This window comes from Glycine max, chromosome 10, assembly GCF_000004515.6.
Source record: "Glycine max cultivar Williams 82 chromosome 10, Glycine_max_v4.0, whole genome shotgun sequence".
Classification (NCBI taxonomy): domain Eukaryota; kingdom Viridiplantae; phylum Streptophyta; class Magnoliopsida; order Fabales; family Fabaceae; genus Glycine; species Glycine max.
In genome coordinates this window covers 10,254,965-10,277,737 of record NC_038246.2, presented here as the reverse complement: position 1 = coordinate 10,277,737, position 22,773 = coordinate 10,254,965, and the positions used below count along the sequence as shown (strand labels likewise).

Sequence of the window (22,773 nt, the reverse complement as noted above, 5' to 3'; positions counted from 1 at the left end):
GCATTGGTTTTTGTGGAGATGAACAAAAATCCTTGGTTGAAGCATCAACACAATAGGTAACTATACATGAGAGGAGACTACTTGCATAGGTGTTTTAAAATGCAAGACCGTGGAGGGCACACAGTTGAGGAGTTAGAACATGGGTGCCAAGAAGAAGACACGTGTTGTCTCCAAGATATGATGATTTTTCCATTCGACAACACCATTCTATTGTGGAGTTTATGAGCATGAGGTCTCGTGAAGGAGACCATGTTGTTGGGAGTATGCTTTGAAACGATGGTTAACAAACTCCCCTCCATTATCTAACCAAAGAAGTTGAATCTTGGTTGAAAACTGGTTTTGAATCATGATATGGAAATTTTGAAATATTTGAAACACCTCATCTTTAGTCTTTATTAAGTAAAGCCATGTCATTCGTGTGCAATTATCGACAAATATTACGAACCAACAATGACCAGATACGATAGTCCCAAGGGAAGGTCCCCACACATCAGAATGTATTAGAGCAAAAGGAACACTACTTTTATTCAAACTCATATGATAGGAGGTTCTATGGCTTTTAGCCAAAATACAAGTCTCACGTGTAAACTCAACATTTTTCAAATGTAAAAATAAATTTGGAAATAAGTGTCTTAAATAACTGAATGATGGATGTCCCAAACGACGATGCAACAACCATATTCTTGTTCTTTGTTATTGGACTGATGGTGCACATGATGTGCTTCTCCTTTGCTAAAATCATCTAAGTAGTATAGCCCCCTTCTCTTAGTACCACACCCAATAATCTTCTTGTTGAGAACATCCTGAAGAAGGAAAAAAGTAGAGTACATCAATACCACACAATTAAGCTCTTCAGTTATTTGACTCACAAACATTAATTTATTAGATAAAGTAGGAACAAGGAGAATGTGAGATAAAGAGAGTGAGGGTGATAATGCCATAGTTCCAACGCTTGTGACTGGGTATGCAACTGCATTCACAATGAAAGTTCTACGTGGTGGAGTTGAATAGGAGAAGTCCATGGGATCAAAGGTCATATGGTTTGTTGCCCTAGAGTCAATAATCCATGCACTTGCATCCAGAGAGTTAGAACTACAGAAAACTTTACCACAGTTACCTGGTTTCATTGAGGTGGAGGAACTGGTCATAGGACAAAGCGAGAGTTGAGACTCGGTAGTGACTACAACAGCTTTACCAGTGCCTTCCTCAGGTGTCGTGGTGTCTTTTTTCTTCTTAGCTTGCAACTCATGCCACCACTTTGGATACCCATGTAGCTTGAAATAGGTATCACGAGTGTGTCTAACATTTCCACAATGTGTGCACTTTCCTCCATCAGATGGACCCTTCGACTTCAAGACTGAGTTGTGTTTCCCAGCCACCAGTGTTGGCAATTTGCCAAATTTTGAGCCTTTAGTGGCGATAACAACCACCACTTGTTGTATTCTCTGCCTTATATTCCATTACAGTCTGGCAAGTGTCCTCCCTTCGAACATGTGCATAAGCCTGCTCGATTATGGGGAATGGCTTCAGTTGGAGTATATCACTCCGAATGTTATTGAGTCAATCATCCAATTCATTGAGAAAGATATAAACTCTTTCCTCCTGTAGTAGATAATTGTATTTCTATATATCTCTTGGGCACTCCATGGGATTAGGGCATCAGAAGTCTATCTCATGCCACAACCCTTATAGATCATTGTAATATTTTTCAATCGATTCTCCTTTCTGCCACATTTGGGTTACCTTATGTCGAAGGTCATAAACCTGTGAAGTATCAGATCCATCAAAATATGTCGTAGCAATGGAATCCCAAACCCCTTTGGCTGTTGGGAAGCGGATGAAATTCCCCACCAGCAAGGGATCCATTGAGTTGATCAACCATCTTTTCACTATGGTGTTCTCAGATCACTGTTTACGAAATGTCGAACCAGTTTCCATTGGCGGAGGGAATGATCTGTCAATATATCCCAATTTGTCTTTGCCTAAGATGTACATCTCTGCCACTTGGGACCATAGGGCATAGTTGGAACCATCCAACTTGATGCTAATCGGTATCGTTGAGGAATCAGAGAACGACGATTGTGATGTTGACTGAGCTTTTGACAAAACCTCCGCCATTTTGGCCATAAGATTTTCCAAAATGGAATCGACGGCGGAAGCGTTTAATGGTTGTTTCATGGAATCACCAATCACTGAGGAATCAACCATTTTTGGGTCCCAAGATTATGCTCTTGATACCATGTCATAACAGAAGGTATTTTATTCACCTTGTTATTCCTTTGAGTCATTGAAAAAGTATAAATAGATACAAGAAGGAGAGAGTTTAAGAGCTATCCTAGCCTATACACGATACTCATGGCTAAATATAAGTAAATTTGACCCTTGACCTAAGGGATTTGACAACTATTTACAATTAATATTCTTATTTTCTGGTAATTCTAATGACTCACCCTAACAGAAAACAAGTGTGTATGATCACTTATGAATGAGGGTTTCTTATAATAAGAATGTGTTATCATTTCTTTTTTTGGTGGAAAGGAGGGGCAAGGCCCCAGAAGATCAATTATAACCTTGTGGAAAAGAAACTAAACAAGCATTCACTAAAATAACGTTTGAAATAAAATGAGGAACAACCTAAAAAATTCTCAATTGTTTATCTAAAGACAAACCAAAATTAGTCATCAAATCTGACACTTGATTTACTTCTTTGAGAATATGATGCCACAGAAACACACCTTCTTGCACTACAAACTGCTTGATTTCTCTAATCAGACCATGAGAGGGATGTTGAGTAAGACGATAACTACTTAAAAGCAAGAAGGCTACTTAAGACTCTTTTTCTATGATGAAGCCATTGCAGCCTCTACTCAATGCAATTTTAATTCCGATCAAGATTTCCCACAGTTCAGCCCGAGACAATGTTGCAGTAACAAAAGGAAAATATAATCTGACCATTTGAATCCGAAAACCCTCCACCACTAGTAGCTTGTTTCATATTAGTATTCACTTATAAAGTATAGACACCTCTCTTGTTCGAAGCGTCGACATGTTAGACATGTTTCCGACAACACGACAAACCTGGACACTTTTTCGACACTTGTCCGACACTTCTTATTAGATTTCTGATTCAAAAAATGTTTTATTGCCATGAACACTTAAACCATTACCTTTACACAATTAATACACTTGAAAAATATAGAAGATTGGTTTTAAAAAATGAATATACTATCAATTTAGATATTTTATTATATGTTACTCAGATTTCATTTAATTAGAATCTTTATTTGTATGTGTATGCAATATTTGTGTTAGAGTCCATGCTTCATACATATTTACTGATCTATCACAGTTCAATTTGAATGGACCTTCCAGAGGGCTTAACCCATTCAACACTAGTCTTTTCCCTAACATTCTGACTCCGAGGTAATACAGACTTAAAATATTGATGACTATCTCCAATGGCCAAAACTTGACTCACGATTTGAGCCACAACAACAGTGGGATGTAAATGATGATTTTCAAAAATCATTTTGTTTCTACTTCTCCATATATTATCCCGTGTCACTGCAAAAATAGTATCCCATTGTTTACCATTCACAGCTACAGAATTGTTAATATTTCTCACCGTCCAACTCCAGAACTCTTGACCAAAGAAAAGAGAATGCATTGCTTGCAGCCTATGAAGCATGGACTCTGCAATGAACATGACACAAACACGAATACTTTGGCATGACTAATGTCTAGAACATAAGACACGGAGACACCATATATACACACAAACAAAGATTCTAATTAAAAAATAATTATAACAAAATATATAAATTGATGATATATTCATCTGTTAACATCAATTTTTATGTTTTTTTTTAAATATATTAATTGTGTAAAAGTAATAAATTAAGTATTCATGTCAATAAAAAATATTTTTGAATCAGGCAACATCTAATAAGAAGTAACAAATATCAAAAAAGTGTCCAAGTCTACCACACAACTCACGAAAAATATGAACTAGGTTCTCAACATCAGCTCCACACAGATGACATGATTCATCGGCTCTAGGAATGTAGGTAGAGTGCATAGCATAAGTGGGAAGTGCCTGAAGGACAGATTTAACCAGAGTTGCTCGTCCTGCGAAGGATAATTGTCAGGTTTTCGAGGAGGACAACCTTTGATTAACCTTAGTCAGAATAAATTGAAATGTGTTTGTTGATACCCTCTTATGGAAAATGGGGACTACTAAATACTTGCCCAAATTCTCGGTGTGAACAAAACCCAATTGCTGACTCAAATCTGGTTGCCTTTCCCACCTAATATTTTTGGAGAAGAAAATATGAGTTTTATCATGACTAACTTTCTAGCTAGAACTCCTATGGAATATATCTAGAATACCTGAAATAACCCCAACTTGCTTCACGAAGCTTATGCAAAAATCAAAATCATTTCTTATAACTTTTGAATAAAAAACGTAGATCGGTAGAATAATACGTAATTTAGGATGGTTTTTTTAAAAATCAATCATATTTTAGAGAATAAAACACTTTCCAAACAATTTGATGGACAAAGAAAAGAGGTGCCCAAATATGTTAATTTTGTTCTTTAGTCTATTTTCTTTGTGGTGTGTTTGTCTAAGATCCCTTGGGCAGGTAAGTGATTATGTTGACCTGTGTAATTTTCTCAATATTTTTTACATACTTATTTTCTTCTCATCTATCAAATATATTTCTAAAGTATTTTAAGAAAAAAATATCACAAACTACTTTAAGTATATTGATTTAATAGTCATTTTTATCTTGGCAAATGAGATAAAAAAATAAAAGGAAAAAGAAATTAAAAGAATATTTAAACATGAAAATTATATTACAATAATTTTAAGATAAAATTATAATGGATTAAATATATCTTTTTATCTAAAATTAATATATCTTTTAATCATAATACATACGCATCCATATATGAGATGTTTTCAAATTTTTAATGTCATATATATAAAGCTTAAACTTGTCTCTTTTAAAAAATTTTATTGTATATTTTAAATTTATTTGTTCACTGAATTAAAAAATATGATGTAATATTAGACATGTCAAATGTAAATAATTTACAAATAGTTCTTCTTATACTTTTTTATACTGCAATTCTACTTATACTTTTGCTATATTGGTTACCAATTTTTAATTTTATACTTTTCTCCTTAAAGAAAATAATTATTAACAAAATAATATCAATTAAAATGTGAAATGTATAATAACAATAATAAAGACAGTAATAACAAATTTTTGGTGTACACATTTTTATTCCTTTTATTTGACAAAATTTGTATTCCTTACCTATTATCTACTATTATAATAATAGTAGACTCTCAACAATTTTTCATTTTTTCTTCTGTAAATATTATTTTTGATTCTTGAATTAAATTACAAAATTCAGTAATCAATTTGTCATTAAATTATTCGTAGAATTAATTTGTCGTATTTTTTTATATATTCAATAACTAAGTTGAATTTTTTTTATTTTTTTAAGATTAATGTACTATGATCTCATTTTTAGGAATCAAAATGAGTATTTATGATTTTTCATTTGCTTCCCACTTTGAATAAAGAAAAGAGACCCACTACCATCACCTCTTTTATACATTTAAAATGCATTATAATTATTTGATAAATTTGAAAAAAAAGACTTAAAACTATCATAAAACATAAGAATTATGAAAATTATGTATTATGGAAAATAAATTAAATTTTAATATAACACATGTCAATGTATAACAAAAACTATTATAAAATATCAAATTTACATTTTATTTAAAAAATAAAAAAACATACACGAATACAATAATACTTATCTTTCTGCTTTTTTGACAGAAAATACTTATCTTTCTGCTTGTAATTATATTAAGTGGATTCTTATTTGATAGATAATAAATTAAAGTTTTAAAGCTAATATATCTAAACAATTTCAATTCTCTCAAACTAGTATTATATTATAAAACTATTATAAATTAAAACACTTTTTTTAAAAGGTATTATAAATTAAAATATTTTTTTAAAAGGTATTATTCTTTGTCAATCACTTCTAAGAAAATCTCATGTGAACCACACAATCCCGCACAAGTTGAAGTGACAGAAAAATCATAAAAACAAAACAACATCATAATTAAAAGTGACAGCATCAGACATTATTGTAAGGTGGAGAAAGCCTGAAAAAGCGAGCCTTTTATTCATATGCTCTGTGGGCCCTCTTTTTTTCCAATACACGCACGAATTTCTTGGTAAGGAAAGGAAACCCACCAAACCAAACCATCCAACAAGGTAAAGTGTAACTGTATTCCTTTTCTTTCTCTTCTCTATTTGTTCATTTTTCTTCATCACTCAATTCAATTGGATCTTTTGCATTCTCTCTCTCTGGTGTCTGATTTCAGGGTTGATCTTCTCTTCACTGGGTTCCCTCCGTTTCTTGAGCCCCCCCCCCCCCCCCCCCGTTTTTTTCTTTTCTGGGCCTTTTCCAATTCTCAATGGAGGTAATTGATTAATTGAATCCTTATTTTTATCAAAGTTTGTATCTTTTTTTTTCTCTTTCATGAGTCCTTACTGCAATATGTGTTGCAAAGATTGGTGCTTTTTTATCTTGGGTTGGTTGTGAATTGGGATTGTCTCCTTTTGTGATCCCTTGACATGCTTTATTCCTTTTTCTTGTGTTGAATTTTGCTATGATGTTGCAGCTCGTTCTTTTTCTTTTTTCTTTCCTTTGATATAATTATGGGAGTTTATCATATGTGAATGCATTTGTTTTTTCGAAAAACATGATCAAATATGTTCCAGAAGGATAGGTATTACAGTTGCAAGAGGGAAAAAAGTTTTTTTTTTCTTTAAGTATTTGCTCAATTTGTGGAAGCCTTTCACGGAGAATTCATAAGGCTTATTAGGGTGCGTAGTGCTGGTGTAAACTGCATTTTAATTTGAGTAAATTACAGTGAGACTCTTGAGATTTCATCAAATTTCACCCGATACCCCTCTTTCTTTTACCACAAAACTAGTCTCCTTAATTCTTTGAAAAACATTACACTGACACCCCTTTACATTACATTAACCTCCCTTAATTTTTTAAAAAACATTACACTACACCGTATATCAAGAAACCTCCGGAGATGTTGGTTACGTGCAATCTCAAGAAACCTCCGGGGAGATGTCAGTGTAATTTGCTCTTATTTTATGGTCTTATAATCAAGGTTTTAAAAAATGTTCAATAACTGCAATTGTGATTGTAACATCAAGGGTTTTAGGGTCTCACAACAGAAATTGCTGCCGCATTGGCTGCAATTGTTCACAAATTTTCCACAAAATCAAGAGCTATGACCCCAGTTTAAAACCTTGTTGATAATGTGTGTTGTAAGTTGATGATGTTGTTTTTTTCTTTAAATTATAAAAAAAAAAAGTTCTATGCAACAGAATTCTTTGGCAACTTCTATAGTAAGGTTTTTATCATGTGAGGGTTATGGTTGCAACAATTCAGGAGGAGGGGTTGTGCTCTTAGGTAACTAGTTGGGATTTTGACAAAGCAGAATTAGGCTAGTAATGTCATTGCATCATTTCCTTGTCAACTATCCCCTTATTCATTAAGTAATTTGAGGTATAATCTGGATTTTAAGTTTACTTATGGAGACTGTGTTTGGATAATGGCTCTGAATGAACTTCCATTGGTGTTTGTTGGAAATATTATGCACTCAAGAATATCACTTGCAAAATATTGCATCTGACTATGAACTATGAAAAAATATAGGTTCCAGAAATGGAAGGCAAGACCGAAAGTCATGTGACATCGGCAGAAGCCTTTGTGGAAGGGGGGGTTCAAGAAGCTTGTGATGATGCTTGCAGCATATGCCTTGAGGATTTTTGCAAAAGTGATCCTGCCACTGTAATATACAGTTTTTGTGCTTCCCTGTGTCCTTTTGACAAATAGAATTATAGGCAGGGATGACTTCATTTGAAAAACATTTGTTTACTCCTTTTCCTTTTATTTCTTTTCAGGTCACTAATTGCAAGCATGAGTTCCACCTGCAGTGCATTCTTGAATGGTACATTTTAATACATTTTTCACGTGTCTTTCACAAAACAAAGATTTTTAGTGTTATTTTTACCTCTATTTTCTCATAGGGTAGTATATCTTTGGTTCAATTGGTTCCTATATATTAAAATGGCTTCTAGCTTTCAGCATTCTCATGAAAAGTTTGAACTTGAAGTCTAATAAATGCATTGATATAATTGTGGACAAGGTGCTATACTAACCACCTACAAAATAGAAATAAGAACTTTTGAAATAGTTTGATGGATATGTTTCTGTCTCTATCCGTCTGTGTGTGTGCGTTGTCTGGATATTTGTATATGGCTAGGGGCCATGTTCACTGTTGAAAATGTTCTTGTTATTTCCATATATATATACATATATATGTATATATTGTAAGTTTCTGATCACAAAACATGGCTTTGGCTGCTAATGGGTGAGAACATTTGAGTTGTTTTATATGGTTGATTATGCAACATTATACTTTAGTAATAGTTACTGGCTATTGTTTGTAGGTGTCAGAGAAGCTCCCAATGTCCTATGTGTTGGCAACCTATCAGCTTGAGGGATACTACAAGGTTAGTTCAGTATTTTTCTTCTGGCACGAGTGACCTACTTTATAATTCATTTCATGATTATGTTCTTTAAGTTGTATCCATTTCATCACAGTCAAGAACTGCTTGAGGCAGTAGAGCTGGAAAGGAGCTTGAGGGATACCCCATCTAGAAATGCTGCGATTTTTCATCATCCAGCACTTGGTGATTTTGAATTGCAGCATGTCAGTTTATATTTGATTGTCCTACATCTTGACTCTTAGCACATCTTATTCCCACCATCTTATGCTAACAATTTTTTCATTCTTCTGCAGTTACCCATGGCTATGAATGAGGCTGATATTGAAGAGCGAATAATTCAACATTTGACTGCTGCAGCAGCAATGAGGAGATCACACCACCTCGGCCAGAGGGAAGGCCATCGAACTAGGTCATCTGCTCATGGCCGTCCACACTTCTTAGTATACTCAACTCAGCCAAGTGCACCACCATTTGCTGCAGGAGGGGAAAGTGAACCAGCTGCAATTCCTGTAGGAATTCCATCTACCCCACTTACATTTGACGGAAATGAGCAATCATCTCCACAGCAGATCCCCTATTTCCAAACTCGGGGTTCTTCTTTAACTTCTGGCTCTACTGTCGCAACAACAAATCTTCAAGGAGTTCACTCTAATGATAGGTAGTTAGACTCTAATATATATTTTCTTGTTATCATTATTAGTGTGCATGTGAAGTTATATGTTGTATATTTACTTGCTTGTAGAAGGTTTGCCTCTCATTCTTTTCCTGCAAGCCAAGACAGAGCACAGCCATCAGAACAATCGTTCTCTGATTCTCTGCGTTCCAGATTTAATGCAGTATCCACGAGGTATGATTTCTTTGAAACCATGTGTCCGTAAACTTTATGTTTTTGTTAAGTCAACTTATCTGGTATTAAATTGTCTTGTGACAAAGATACAAAGAATCAATTTCGAAGGGCACAAGGGGATGGAAAGAGAGGCTGTTCTCTCCCAATTCTTCTATGTCAGAACTTGGTTCAGAAGTTAAGAGAGAATTGAATGCCAAAATTGCTAGCGTGTCCCGATTGATGGAGCGCCTTGAAACAACAAGAGAAAATAATAGGGCTGCAGGAACTTCTTTATCAAATCCAAATCATTTGGTGAACTGTTCCATTGCAGAGACAAGCAACCAAAACAATGTGGAAGCTCGTGGAGAGAACTCTTTGCGTGACAATAGTACTCCAACTACATTTTCTGCTAGCTCAGATTCAAAATGAGTTCCAGTTTGCTTCTGTGAATGCATCTTTGCTCAGCATATCATGCTTGAAGGTAAGCCTTTTGATCTTAGTTTAGACCTTTGAGCCTCACAATAGAATCAATGGAGATTTCATCCATTTGTTAACTAATTTAGTTTTAAAGTTTAATTTTTATGAACTACAGTTTAAAACTGTCAATTAATCAGAAATCATTGTTGCTATAACCTTTATGGTAGTTAGTGCAAAAGTCAACAAATTGGATGACAATCACTGTATATGATGGTTTATGATTAGATGGCAATACCCTTTACACTATTTACTTGTCTTAATGGTTCTCTCTGATTATAACATATAAGCAATATTTCTAGTCACTCATTAATTACTAGGTGTATATTTTGGTGTGTAACTGTGTATCACAATTCACAAATCATGTCTCAAGTGTGATTCTTTTCTTATTTTGTTCAGGCTAACTGTTTGCTCAGGCATGACATGATGAGGAATATATGCTCGAGGCAGTTGTTGGATTCCAATAAATAAAAAAAAGAATCTGAGACACCTGTGTCCTAGAGCTAAAAACTTTTTCTTTTGTGTATATATTATATAAGCCGAGAACCGTAGGGAGTATTTAAGGAGTAATCCAAGGGAGAAAGTGTTGTGAAATTCCATCAGACTTGTGTCCATAATCTGTCCGTGATTTACTTTTTGGAGTCAATGGAAATATAGATCAAGGTGGCAACTGTAGTTCTTGGTGTTTCTGCTAAAACTATCATTACGCTAAAACTTTGTTTTGAAATTCAGATTGGGGAATATGAAACTATCTAGATTACTGTTAGAAATTAAAAGCAAAATCTTGTTAGTAAATGCCGTTCCTTCAAAGTAAGATGCTTTGTGCATATGATTTTTTGAAAGTGAATTTTTATAACCACAAATAAATTTTATTAAAAGTAATACCCTACAATTCAACACAAGGTGTGAAGAAAACTACCTTAAATCTTATCTTTCACGATTTCGTAAATTATGTCATTGAACTATGAGATTTATACATTTTGTCATTTAACTTTCAAAATTTTGTGTATTTTGTCATTCAACTTTTTTTTTACACATTTTATCATCCAACTTTACAAATTTAATGCATTTTCCATCCAATTTTCAAAACAAAAATGCTTAATTATAATATAAAGGGAAAAATGCATGAAATTTTGAAAATAAGGCATCAAACTATGCAAAAAAAAATTAGGTTGAGTAACAAAATCTGCCAAATTTTAAAAATTAGGTGATAAAATGTGTTAACTTCATCACAAAATTTGTAAAAAAGTAAAAGATCAGTGATAAAAACATAATTAAGCTGCAGAAAAGTAAGCAAAATATGCATAATTAATTGGTACAACATTAATGATTTAAAGAAAATCTACCCTCAACAGCTAATAACAAAAGGTGCTGCATTCTTGCACATAAAATCCACCCTCCAAATATATGTAAATGCTAAACAAACTACCCTGCAATATGATAGTTGATAAAGCTTAACATAATATAAAACAAATGGTACATAAGTTTGTGAGTACTCCCTGCACCGAACCCGGCCATTATGTAGACCTACATAACATCACCGAAACCATGTATATATTCCCTTCTGAACAACGTATGACGAAACAAGTCTTCGTCTAACAACACAGCTAATATTGTTTGACGTGCCTCTCATTTTAAGCCAAGTATAGATATTAAATCATCTACTCCTCGAGGAACTTGCCTCAAATAGGTATTGTATCAAATGAAAGTAATTCTCATTTTTAAAATACGAAAACTTTAAATTTGCATCATACAACTATAATAAGACTAGATATTCTTTATCATTCAATGTGGGTATCACAAGTGAATAAGGATCTGGAATGAACTTTCACTCTCTGTGGGGGTGTGGGTTCGAATCTTTCGGACGTCATTTTCTCCTCTTGGTGGGCAACCCTCCTAAGAGAGATTTTTTGGCCCCTAAGGACTAATTGAGTAGTTACAACTGGATGGAAATTTATGTTTTGAATTTGTGTCTCGTTCAACCATTTTTTGGTGAAAAAAAATTCATTACATAATCACTTTAAAAAGTCATGTTGCATTTTTTTAGGAAAGACATTTTTCTTTTGATCATGACCACTTATATAAGATGTAATGGTTTACATTTATACTTTAGGCTAAAATATATTTTTGATTCCTAATAAATATCTTCATTTTATATTTATTTCTTAATAAGTTTTTTTTATATTGAGTCTCTAACAAAATAATAATTTTATTTTTGATCTTAATACTTTTATAGTCTCTAATAAATTAGAGAATTTTTTGCTTTTGTTCTCTGATAAAAAAATTCATTTGTTATTAGAAAGACTAATAACAAATGAAAAAAAATTATTAGATAACAAACACAAAATTTATTAATTTATTAGGGACTAAAATAGTATCAAGGACACAAAAGTTAGTTAGTCTTAATGTGTATAATTTAGGCTTAATTGCAAAAGAGTCCCCTTATTTTTTCCATTTCACTAATCAGTCCCCCTATTTTTCAAAATTCACTATCTAGAGTCCCTAGAGAAAAAAATTAAATGTTGACTATTAGCTTATTAGCTTAGAATGTTGACTACCACGTGTTCGCGTATAATTGATCTTTTAAGAGATATTTATGTATTTAGGAAATATTATTATTGGTAACTAAAGTGATTAATTATTTACGTTATTTCTAATTTATCCTCATTAGTAATTAGGTAACTAACAATTATCTTAAAAACAATTATCCCAACCCCAAAACGTAAAGTTCATCCACCCAAAGTCCCTAACCTTCACATTACCAAAAATCTCTAATTTCCAAAATTAGCAACACGAATCCAAATTGAACAACCAGAACATGAGATGCATGAGGTGATTAGTCTCCTCCTTCTTGTTGGTGTTTGTCAAGTTTTTGGGCTTTCAATTCGATGGACGTCGTCACTTGGTGGTTGAATGAGGGGAGGTGTGAAAGTTTTATGTCTTTGTGCTCACAACCTCTTTGACTTTGGGACTTAGAGCTGTACGACAATGCACTCCTTTCCATGGGAATGATGTTGATAAGGAGGTGGCAAACACGATGACGATGTTAGGCAATAGGAGATGCGATGAAGTTTTGGGGAATGGAAACACAATGAGGGGTTGGGAACAAAGGCACAACGAGGTGTGGGAACGAAATTACCACAAGAAGGCTTTATAAGAGTGACACAATGAGGTGTGGGAACAGAACCGCGACAAAGGAAGGGTTTAGAAAGGGAATGCGAGACAGAGGAAGAGTTGGGAAGGGGACATGAGAAGGAGGAGGGTTGTGAGCAATGGATTTGGGAATTAGGGTATGATTTGGGAATTTGTCCCTCTTTTTTTACTTATCAACAATTTTTAATACAATTAAGAAATTACCGTAATGTAATTAATTTAGTTTAATTAACCACTGATAATGACAATATAAAATAAGTTAACAGTCAACGTTTAATTTTTTTTTTCTGAAACTCAGATAGTAAATTTTAAAAAATAGAGGACTCTAATAGTAAATTTAAAAATAAAAAAAACCAATTTAGTGAAGTGAAAAAAATAGGGAGACTCTTTTTACAATTAAGTCCATAATTTATTGTCTATTTAAAGGTCCTATCAATAAGAATAAGGTGGCATAACCATTTCTACATTTTCTTTCTATAGTTATTAAGAGATGGTTTTAAAGGGTAAGATGGTAACAGAACTTGGGATCCGATCACCTGCTGTCAAGTTCTTCAATGTTTTTGCAAAGCAACTTCACAATTTGCAAGACATTGTTGACAAAGTCTATGATGGCAAGTTGCATGAAGGAGATTGGCATGACACTGGCTCTGTCAAGAGCTGGAATCTCACCACAGGTATATATTTACATTTCTGTAACTCAGTTATGCAAATAAAAAGGTGGGATAATGTTTCCTTCTAATTAATTCCTTCTAATTAATTTTAATATACGTAAGAATTCAACTTTTCAACCTCATTTTAAGTAAATTATGTTTTTAATTAATTGTACAAATCTAAGAAGGTCTATTACTCTTCTTACTTTCTTTTAGACTTTTAATTTTTACATACCGTCAAAGTAAAAGAAATTTACAATGACAAATCACCATATGACTTCTAATATTATAATAAAAGTTGATAACTTATCTTACGAATATTTGTAATTGAATATAAGAGTATATTAGACTAAAATCTTAAAAGATTATTTTAGCATAAAATAGTCTTATAGATTTTAAAGATTGTATAAAAATATTATGACTTATCAACTTTTTTTGTAAGATTGATAATTTAAATTTTAATGGATTTATATCATAAGAATTTAAAAGAATTAAATTTTTTTATAAATTTATAAGATTTAAAATGACTTTGTGAATTTTTAAAAGTGCATTCAAAATTATAAGAATTGGTGAAAAAGATAATAAGAAATTATAAGATTTAGATAAAAAAAAAAGTAAAACCATTTTTTTAATCTTTTAATAGTTAAATTATTTTTGGCTTTAGGTCCTTTTATACTAACATATTTTCATTCTCACTTTTGGATTTGAAAAATAGATTTGAAATTATATACTAGTTTTCTTAAGAAGAAAAAATTTACTTACGACAATTATTTTATGATAAATCCAATGACAAATGAGGTGCAATAATAAGTCTACTAGAAGAAGGAAGTGATAAGGGTAGAAAATTTATAGGATGGTTACTCAGTTATGGGGAGACAAAATTAAGGGTGAGAATCTCGAAAATATTACATCTAACAGATGATGAACTTAGTCAGTGTAAGGAAAACATAGTTAGCATTGACACATTAGACAAATATTAATTTCATTTAGAAAACAAACAAAAAAGTGTAAGGGGGGGGGTATATTTGACATTTTTTGGTTCCAAAATAATAAGAGAAACATTTATGACACATACATCTTGAAGAATATTATTCTTTGATAGTTGTTTAATAACTCTTTTAATTGAGTAGATATCAGATTTTGTATTGGGTATTAAAGAGAGAATAAAGTATGGGTGATGAGAGGGAAAAAAAAGATTGGTAACCAATATAAAAAGAAAGAAAAAAATTTAGCAAAATCTCAAGAGTTTGAGTGAGATGGTTTGATAGATATTTTATATTAAAAAGTCAAATGAAATCTATCGAAATCCATTTTAAAAAATAATCCATCAAAATTTGTATATTTTTAAACATCAAAAGATTTTTTTTAAGTTATAAAAAATCCTAATTGAATACTTGTAGATTTTGTTATACTTCTTAAAAAAAATCTTAAAAGTTTCAATTGAATATAAGAAGATTTATTTATATTATTTAAAAGTGTTGATTGAATACCATAAGACTTTTTATAACAAAATAATTTAAAATTCTTTGAAATCTTAATGCAATACTGTTCTTCTTTTAGTGTAAAATATTTTTACAATTTCAATTCATTGCAGATGCTATTTATTTCTTTTATTCTTAAATGCTTGTGAACAACTGTATAAGGGAAAGTACGCACATTTAAGGAGAGTATTGAAGCCATTGATGAACAAAGCAAGTCAATATCATTCAAAATCTTCGATGGAGAAAATAGTAAGGATTACAAGATGTATAAGGTCCACTTGCAAGTGATCGATATTGAGGAGGAAGGTGGTGTTGTTACTATATGGACCATTGAATATGAGAAGCTTAATGAAGATGTTGCTCCTCCATATCACTACTTGGACATTATAACTGCCACCACTAAAGAAACCGATGCTCATGTTCTGAAGGCAGAGCAATAATAATGCAATATCGAAAATAAGTGAGTAACAAATAAAAAAGTGTGTTTGGCACGAGGATAAGTGCTAAATTATAAAAAATGTCAGTGTGAAATATGCTTTCTAAAGAATAAGGGGTTTCCCAAGTACCGAAAGAATAAGGAGAAGACAATCTATGTATTCTTCAGTGTGTTAAATTGAGTGAACTAAATAACTTTGTCTGCTTCTTTTGGGGCTTATATCGTTCCCATGTACCCAGAGAACAGGGAATAGTTGATCAAAATTTAATGATGTATTCTTTTGTTAATTTTTTTAAGTCTCTCAAACAATCAAAGCAACAAAACTAAAAATATCTCAATTATTGTAATTTTTATTTTGGAGGGTAAAAGCCCAAAGAAACTAAAAACAAATGCTAGGGGTAATATCAACCCCATGGCAGCTAAAACTTTCTGCACGTCCAACTATTGCTTCCTACACATCATTGTATTTTGAAAACCCCAATCCGCATGATTAAAATGGAGGGCTAAATATGTTCAGGATTCACAACTGAAACATTAAAATTTTTTTGGACTACCATTGCGAAAACTGTTAAAAATAGCATACAATGCAAAGAATAAACAAAAACACAATCCAGATCAAGCATTTCATCATAGAAATAACCAAATCCCATGACATACAACTGAAAATCGATCGAATAAAGTTTCAATCTTTGTTTTTTTGAAGTGGATTTGACAATGAGCGCCTTCCACAGTTGGGTTTGATAGGTTGACGATGACGAAAACACGAGGTTTGTTGCAACCAAAGATGGAATTGACAAGTGAAAACACATATCCAAAGTAGTAGGAGCAAACTTAATCATCCTATGAACATGGTACTTTTTCCATTCAGTGCACCCTCACCCATCCAATCGTTCATTTTAATCGCTCAACTCAAAATCATGTTCGCATCGTGCAAGACCTATGAAGGTCACATTATAAATCGTCATAACTCATAACTGACCTTAAACATTTCCAAGTCCTCAAGTTGTCATAATTAATTTCTTACAGTAAGGGAAAATGAATTAAAAAATGTTTGAAGGCAATTAAAATTTGGGAGAATTTTTAAAAATAAAACAATGGTGTTGTCATGTTTAATGAAAAACATAGTTCAAGAACAAAAAACGGCTTGCCTAAAAGTTTAAAACAGTGATTGCTGAAAGGAAAATAGAGGTTTCTCTTTCAAGTTTCACCTCCTCACCACCGCCAAGCTTCGTCTCCGAGAATGTCACCATCGCACACTTTTTTGTTTCCAAGCACAGCACCGATGATATTAGCAACCAAACCCTAATCGTGTCCACGCTTTCTTTCTTCTTTCCTGGCACACTTTCTCCCTCTCCACTTTCAGCACACACTTTTTCGTTTTCTGGTAAGTCCTAATTTAGAGAACTGTGTGATGGATTTGAAATTAGGGTTAATGAAAGTGCATTTCTTCTGTCCAAATTAGGGTTATCATGGAACCTAATTTTACGGTCTAAATGCGTTAACGTTCAAGGACGACTACGAATGTGATTATTGTAATATATAATCATCAATGCAATTACTTTTATCTTTCATGTGCTTTAATAATAGAATTATGATTGTGTCTTGTGACTCTGAAATTTTGTTGGGTTGAACTGTTGAAGCTATTCTTATTGTGGTGTACTTTGTGCATGATGCAGTTCTAGTTATTTGGTTCTGAAGCTTTTGTTTCAATGGAAAAGGACAAGCCTGTTTCTGTCAAAGATGCTGTTTTCAAATTGCAAATGTCGCTCCTTGAAGGCATTCAAAATGAAGACCAGCTGTTTGCTGCTGGGTCTCTGATGTCAAGGAGTGACTACGAAGACATTGTAACCGAACGATCCATTACAAACGTGTGTGGTTATCCGCTCTGCAGCAATGCTTTGCCATCCGATCGCCCACGGAAGGGTAGATACCGGATTTCACTGAAGGAGCACAAGGTCTATGACTTACACGAGACTTACATGTTTTGTTGTTCAAATTGTGTTGTTAGCAGCAAAGCTTTTGCTGGGAGCTTGCAAGCAGAGAGATGCTCAGGTTTAGACCTGGAAAAACTAAACAATATTCTTAGCTTGTTTGAGAATTTGAATCTGGAACCAGCGGAGAATTTGCAAAAGAATGAAGATTTCGGTTTGTCTGATTTGAAAATCCAGGAGAAGACAGAAACAAGCAGTGGGGAGGTGTCTTTAGAGCAGTGGGCTGGACCTTCAAATGCAATTGAGGGTTATGTACCAAAACCAAGAGACCATGATTCTAAGGGTTTGCGGAAAAATGTTAAAAAAGGTGAGGATTTTTTTTTTGGGTGTTCTAGAGTCTAGACAATTGTGAGAAACTATAGATAAATAGATAGCCTTATGCAATTTCTTGCTTAAGAGTGTCCTGTTTATTATCATGTTTAATGTTAAGCCTATGGATGATTGTGGCGTGACTGTGAAGTCTGAAGCTGAGGCTTAATTTATGTGAAATGGCATACTATAATTACTGTTTCTTATCCTTTTCCACTATCCAACCAAGTGAGCTTTGATTCTGCATTGCAGGGTCCAAAGCTGGTCATGGCAAGCCAATTAGTGACATAAATTTAATTAGCAGTGAGATGGGCTTTGTGAGTACTATAATTATGCAAGATGGGTATAGTGTTTCAAAAGTACTGCCAGGTCAAAGAGACGCAACCGCTCATCATCAAATTAAACCAACAGCTATAGTCAAGCAGTTAGGAAAGGTTGATGCTAAAGTGGTCAGGAAAGATGATGGTAGCATTCAAGATTTGTCTTCATCTTTTAAGAGCAGTTTAATTTTAGGTACCTCAGAAAAAGAGGAGGAATTAGCCCAATCATGTGAAGCTGCGCTCAAATCCTCTCCCGATTGTGCTATTAAAAAGAAAGATGTTTATTCCGTCTCCATATCAGAAAGACAATGTGATGTGGAACAGAATGATTCTGCTAAGAAATCTGTACAAGTCAAAGGGAAAATGAGTAGAGTTACTGCTAATGATGATGCTTCCACTTCCAATTTAGATCCTGCCAATGTTGAAGAGAAATTCCAAGTGGAAAAAGCAGGTGGATCATTAAACACTAAACCCAAATCTTCCCTTAAATCTGCAGGTGAAAAGAAACTTAGTCGCACTGTTACTTGGGCAGATAAGAAAATCAACAGCACTGGGAGTAAAGATCTTTGTGGGTTTAAAAATTTTGGAGATATTAGAAATGAATCTGACTCAGCAGGAAATAGTATAGATGTTGCCAATGATGAAGATACATTACGTCGCGCGTCAGCAGAAGCTTGTGTTATTGCATTGAGCTCAGCATCAGAAGCAGTTGCTTCTGGAGACTCGGATGTCAGTGATGCTGGTATAATTACTGTTTCTCTTACAAGTTTTCTATTTAAATTGATTGGTTTGTAAAAGGTTTTTTCGCCTATGAATGAAACTTGTGCAGTTTCTGAAGCTGGAATCATTATATTGCCACCACCACATGATGCTGGTGAGGAAGGTACTCTGGAGGATGTTGATATACTACAAAATGATTCAGTTACTGTGAAATGGCCTAGAAAGCCTGGAATTTCTGAAGCTGATTTCTTTGAATCTGATGACTCATGGTTTGATGCTGCACCAGAGGGTTTCAGTTTAACTGTAAGTTTAGTGAAAATTTTAGAAACATTCAAACCTGTATTATTTTTCAGTATATTCTATGGCATAACTTTAAACTTGTGCTTTTTCTTTTCTTTCTTTTTTTAATTTTTTTGTTTGTTTGTTTGTTTGTGTGTGTGTAACTTTCTTTCAGTTGTCACCTTTTGCAACTATGTGGAATACCCTCTTTTCTTGGATAACATCATCTTCTTTGGCATATATATATGGGAGGGATGAAAGTTTTCAAGAAGAATATCTATCAGTTAATGGCAGAGAATATCCCTGCAAAGTTGTCTTGGCAGATGGTCGCTCATCTGAAATAAAACAAACTTTAGCCAGTTGTCTTGCTCGAGCTTTACCTACACTTGTTGCTGTGCTCCGGCTGCCAATACCAGTATCTACCATGGAGCAAGGGATGGTAGGATCTTGGAGTTATCAGTTTTGTAGTTTATGTTGTAGTATAGTTGTCCCAAATTAAGTCATCAGAGATTTATTATACTTCACCAGGCATGGTGGGACTTCTCTCATATGTTCATAAGCTCCCCTTCCCACAAAACATGCACATAGTCACACATATTCACAAAATATGAGATTGATAAATTTGATGTTAAAAATGAACTTTCAAACAGTGGTAAAGGAAAATCAGTTAATATAAGCATATGAATGCTACTTTTTGTGAGAATAGAGATGGATCCATTGCTTGAAATAAGAGACACATGGAAATTAAAATATTAAGCCTGTAGGATAAATACTTTTTATTGATTGAAAATAAAAGAAATCGAATGGGAATTCCCCCCCCCCCCCCCCAGAGTAGATCCTGCCTGCATAATCCTTATTATTTCAATTCCTTGATTGTCATGTGGTTCAATTCAGGGAAAATCTGCAAGAATTGCAAGATCTAGTTGCAAAATTATGCCTTATTGTCCGAGAAGACAAAATATGTTTTCTGAGAATCAGTTTAGAAATTTGTGAAAGTAGGGGAGTCTTGGCACAGGGGTTTCAAGCAATGGCATCAGCCCCTTGCAAAGACAATACTGGCTACTATACTTCCCACACATATTGGGTCCTATGCTTCCCTGACCCAGCACATAGCTTTATAGCACAAGGTTCCCTATTTTTAGAAGTTCAGAAATTTGTAAATTCATGAGTTTTTAGGCTATAAGTTGCAGATAGATTTAATCTTCATATCTTTATTGAAAATTCTTTAATATATCCAATTACTTGGTCTGTGGATGGGTTATATGTTAATTCTCGTGACTTTCTATTAGGCATGCTTGCTGGAGACAATGTCATTTGTGGACGCACTTCCAGCTTTCAGAACAAAACAATGGCAAGTGGTTGCTCTTTTGTTTATTGATGCATTGTCCGTATGTAGATTACCTGCTCTTATCTCATACATGACGGATAGGAGGGCTTCATTTCACAGGGTGAGAACCTTTGTTTATATCATACTGATTTATTATTTTATTTACATGATGGATAGAAGGAAACTGTTTGCTGTGCATGAAGCATTATATAATGATGTTGGGTTGTATATAGATCGATGCATTCCCTTATTACGGCACATGATCTTTTGGTTGGGGTAGTTCAGTTAACATCTGATATCTCCGTTATTTCAATTGCTAAAATTTTGGTTACTTTTCATCTGCATTTCCTTTATAAATGTTGTCGCCTGATTCTTGGTCCAAATGGGAGCTTAACAACATAAATCCCACACAACTTAGCTACCATGTGCTTAATGTTGTTCTCCTTCTATAGCTTTAGACTCGATGGCCTCATCTTATAGTTTAGTTCATCTAGTGTGGTTCTGCACTTCTACCATGGCTGTGGACTTGAAATTCTTGTTTGGTTTTCCATCTTGTATTTTCATGCTAAATTTATTTGAATGCAGCTAGACCACAAGTCGTGCACATAGATTGCCATGGCACAAATTTATGGCACGCGGACACTGAACCCAACTTGGAAATTTTTTCCTTCTAATTTGATTCCCTACATATATGTGTGTGTTGGGGTTGCAAAAATTCCGATGACAGCTGGAATATGGAAGTTCATGATATATCTTATTGTTTTGTTGTTTTATCTCCTATGTCATGTCAGATTTTGATGTTCACTCTACTTTTAAATTTGTTAACCATTGTTCTGTTATTGATTTGGTGAAACAGGTTTTGAGTGGTTCTCAAATAGGTATGGAAGAATATGAGGTTTTGAAGGATCTTGCAGTGCCACTGGGCCGAGCACCTCACATCTCTGCCCAAAGTGGGGCATGACAACAAATAGTGCATTTTTTTTTTATTTGGGGAAAATTTACCTGTCAAGCATTGGAGTGCTTGTTTATAAACATAAAAAATATGCAATGACAATTATGCTAGGCCTCTAGCAACACGGGAACCAGATTTCTATATTCTCTAATGCTAGCTAGAGAGTGATGAATGCAAAATTGATATTCAAAATAGACATAGTTCTAAAATATTGTCTTCCAGTTAAATAGCAGTTTGTATTTTTTTTAAAATTTTTTTGCCAAGCAGTTTGAAGAAGGTTCTGAGGATGGTGAATACAGAACAAATATCTTCCCAATATCTTACATGAAACGCTGAAAATGAATGAAAATGTAAGGAATGAAAAGAGATGAAAAATAAGATTGTTTAGTTGAAATGAAAGAGGCTATAAAAAAATGAAAGATTTAAGTTAAAGTTGGTTGCTAGTAAAAATAAAAAACTAATAAATTTGTCTAAGAGAATACCATTGCAGGCCCTCACGTTCTCTGCATTCCTTCGTCATATTGTCCCCACTTGCAAGGTTACTTTTGTCCGAGAAATAAATCACGTCCCCGTGTGTGGCGCAGAATGTTACTGTTTATTTCATCCCAAATTGGTGTGAAAATACTGTATATGGAGGGCACCGTGTTTTAAATCTTTCAGCTATAATTCGTTCATAACAAACGATTTTGCCTTTCAACTCCATTTTAGCTGCTTTAACATTCAAACGTAACAAACACTGCCTTACTGATGTAATGTCTATTTCTTAGGCAATTTTTTACCCCCCTCCCCCCCTCCATATATTTTTGAAAAAAGATTGCAAGTATTTAATGACCGTGACTATTAGGGTGAGAATAGGACATGTCGGTCTAAAGGGGTTTACGACTGATCCTATTTAATTACAAGGTTAGGTTCAGACTTTTTTAAAACTCTATTAAATTAAATAGATAAGGCTTAGGCTTATTAAAAAACCTTATAAGCCTTATTAAAAAACCTTATAAGCCTGATAGGCCGACCTATATATATATATATTATTTTTTGGGTACCAATATATAATATTATTTTTTGGATACAATTAATTTTTTTTGAAACTATCAGACACATTATTGCTCCATAACTTTTATTCCTATAATTAAGGACTTTAATTACAATTTAGGTGTAAGTCATGTGCCATTTTATATTCCTCATTATTTTGATTGACTTTCCTTTTTCTTTAACCTTCATATTA

The 22,773-nt window shown here is 33.5% G+C and overlaps 3 protein-coding genes across 6 annotated transcripts; all 3 read left to right on the top strand.

Moving 5' to 3' along the window:
* The first annotated feature begins 6,156 nt into the window (after positions 1 to 6,156).
* On the top strand, positions 6,157 to 10,605 carry LOC100802025 (E3 ubiquitin-protein ligase RHF2A). 4 transcript variants are annotated; one of them, XM_041006072.1, is made up of 10 exons: positions 6,157 to 6,305; positions 6,416 to 6,514; positions 7,774 to 7,908; positions 8,022 to 8,068; positions 8,571 to 8,633; positions 8,725 to 8,833; positions 8,924 to 9,288; positions 9,373 to 9,477; positions 9,564 to 9,937; positions 10,330 to 10,605. In XM_041006072.1, the coding sequence occupies exons 2-9, from the start codon at positions 6,509 to 6,511 to the stop codon at positions 9,883 to 9,885; spliced, it is 1,152 nt and encodes a 383-aa protein (XP_040862006.1). In that variant the 5' UTR covers positions 6,157 to 6,305; positions 6,416 to 6,508; the 3' UTR covers positions 9,886 to 9,937; positions 10,330 to 10,605. The 4 variants fall into 4 exon arrangements, with proteins under 4 accessions (XP_040862006.1, XP_006588888.1, XP_040862007.1 ...); XM_006588825.4 differs by having other exon boundaries at positions 6,224 to 6,305; positions 9,376 to 9,477; XM_041006073.1 differs by having other exon boundaries at positions 6,280 to 6,305; positions 6,416 to 7,908.
* Positions 10,606 to 13,550: 2,945 nt separating this feature from the next.
* Positions 13,551 to 15,880, top strand: LOC100801490 (MLP-like protein 43). Its single transcript, XM_026123980.2, has 2 exons — positions 13,551 to 13,757; positions 15,377 to 15,880. The coding sequence occupies exons 1-2, from the start codon at positions 13,574 to 13,576 to the stop codon at positions 15,652 to 15,654; spliced, it is 462 nt and encodes a 153-aa protein (XP_025979765.1). The 5' UTR covers positions 13,551 to 13,573; the 3' UTR covers positions 15,655 to 15,880.
* Positions 15,881 to 16,645: 765 nt separating this feature from the next.
* Positions 16,646 to 21,742, top strand: LOC100800951 (putative RNA polymerase II subunit B1 CTD phosphatase RPAP2 homolog). The gene is made up of 7 exons (XM_003537081.5): positions 16,646 to 17,034; positions 17,327 to 17,948; positions 18,203 to 19,012; positions 19,100 to 19,293; positions 19,445 to 19,708; positions 20,559 to 20,717; positions 21,453 to 21,742. Exons 2-7 carry the CDS (start codon positions 17,360 to 17,362, stop codon positions 21,555 to 21,557), a joined length of 2,121 nt encoding a protein of 706 aa, XP_003537129.1. The 5' UTR covers positions 16,646 to 17,034; positions 17,327 to 17,359; the 3' UTR covers positions 21,558 to 21,742.
* The last annotated feature ends 1,031 nt before the right edge of the window (positions 21,743 to 22,773 follow it).

Bases quoted from the DNA above. Each gene is read 5' to 3' on its own strand.
- LOC100802025 (XM_041006072.1), top strand. The intron at 8,069-8,570 runs GTACATTTTAAT...TATTGTTTGTAG, and splicing joins CTGCAGTGCATTCTTGAATG to GTGTCAGAGAAGCTCCCAAT. The intron at 8,834-8,923 runs GTCAGTTTATAT...ATTCTTCTGCAG, and splicing joins GTGATTTTGAATTGCAGCAT to TTACCCATGGCTATGAATGA.
- LOC100801490 (XM_026123980.2), top strand. From the start codon at position 13,574: ATGGTTTTAAAGGGTAAGATGGTAACAGAACTTGGGATCCGATCACCT. The intron at 13,758-15,376 runs GTATATATTTAC...CAACTGTATAAG, and splicing joins GAGCTGGAATCTCACCACAG to GGAAAGTACGCACATTTAAG.
- LOC100800951 (XM_003537081.5), top strand. From the start codon at position 17,360: ATGGAAAAGGACAAGCCTGTTTCTGTCAAAGATGCTGTTTTCAAATTG. The intron at 19,294-19,444 runs GTAAGTTTAGTG...ACTTTCTTTCAG, and splicing joins CAGAGGGTTTCAGTTTAACT to TTGTCACCTTTTGCAACTAT. The intron at 20,718-21,452 runs GTGAGAACCTTT...TTGGTGAAACAG, and splicing joins GGAGGGCTTCATTTCACAGG to GTTTTGAGTGGTTCTCAAAT.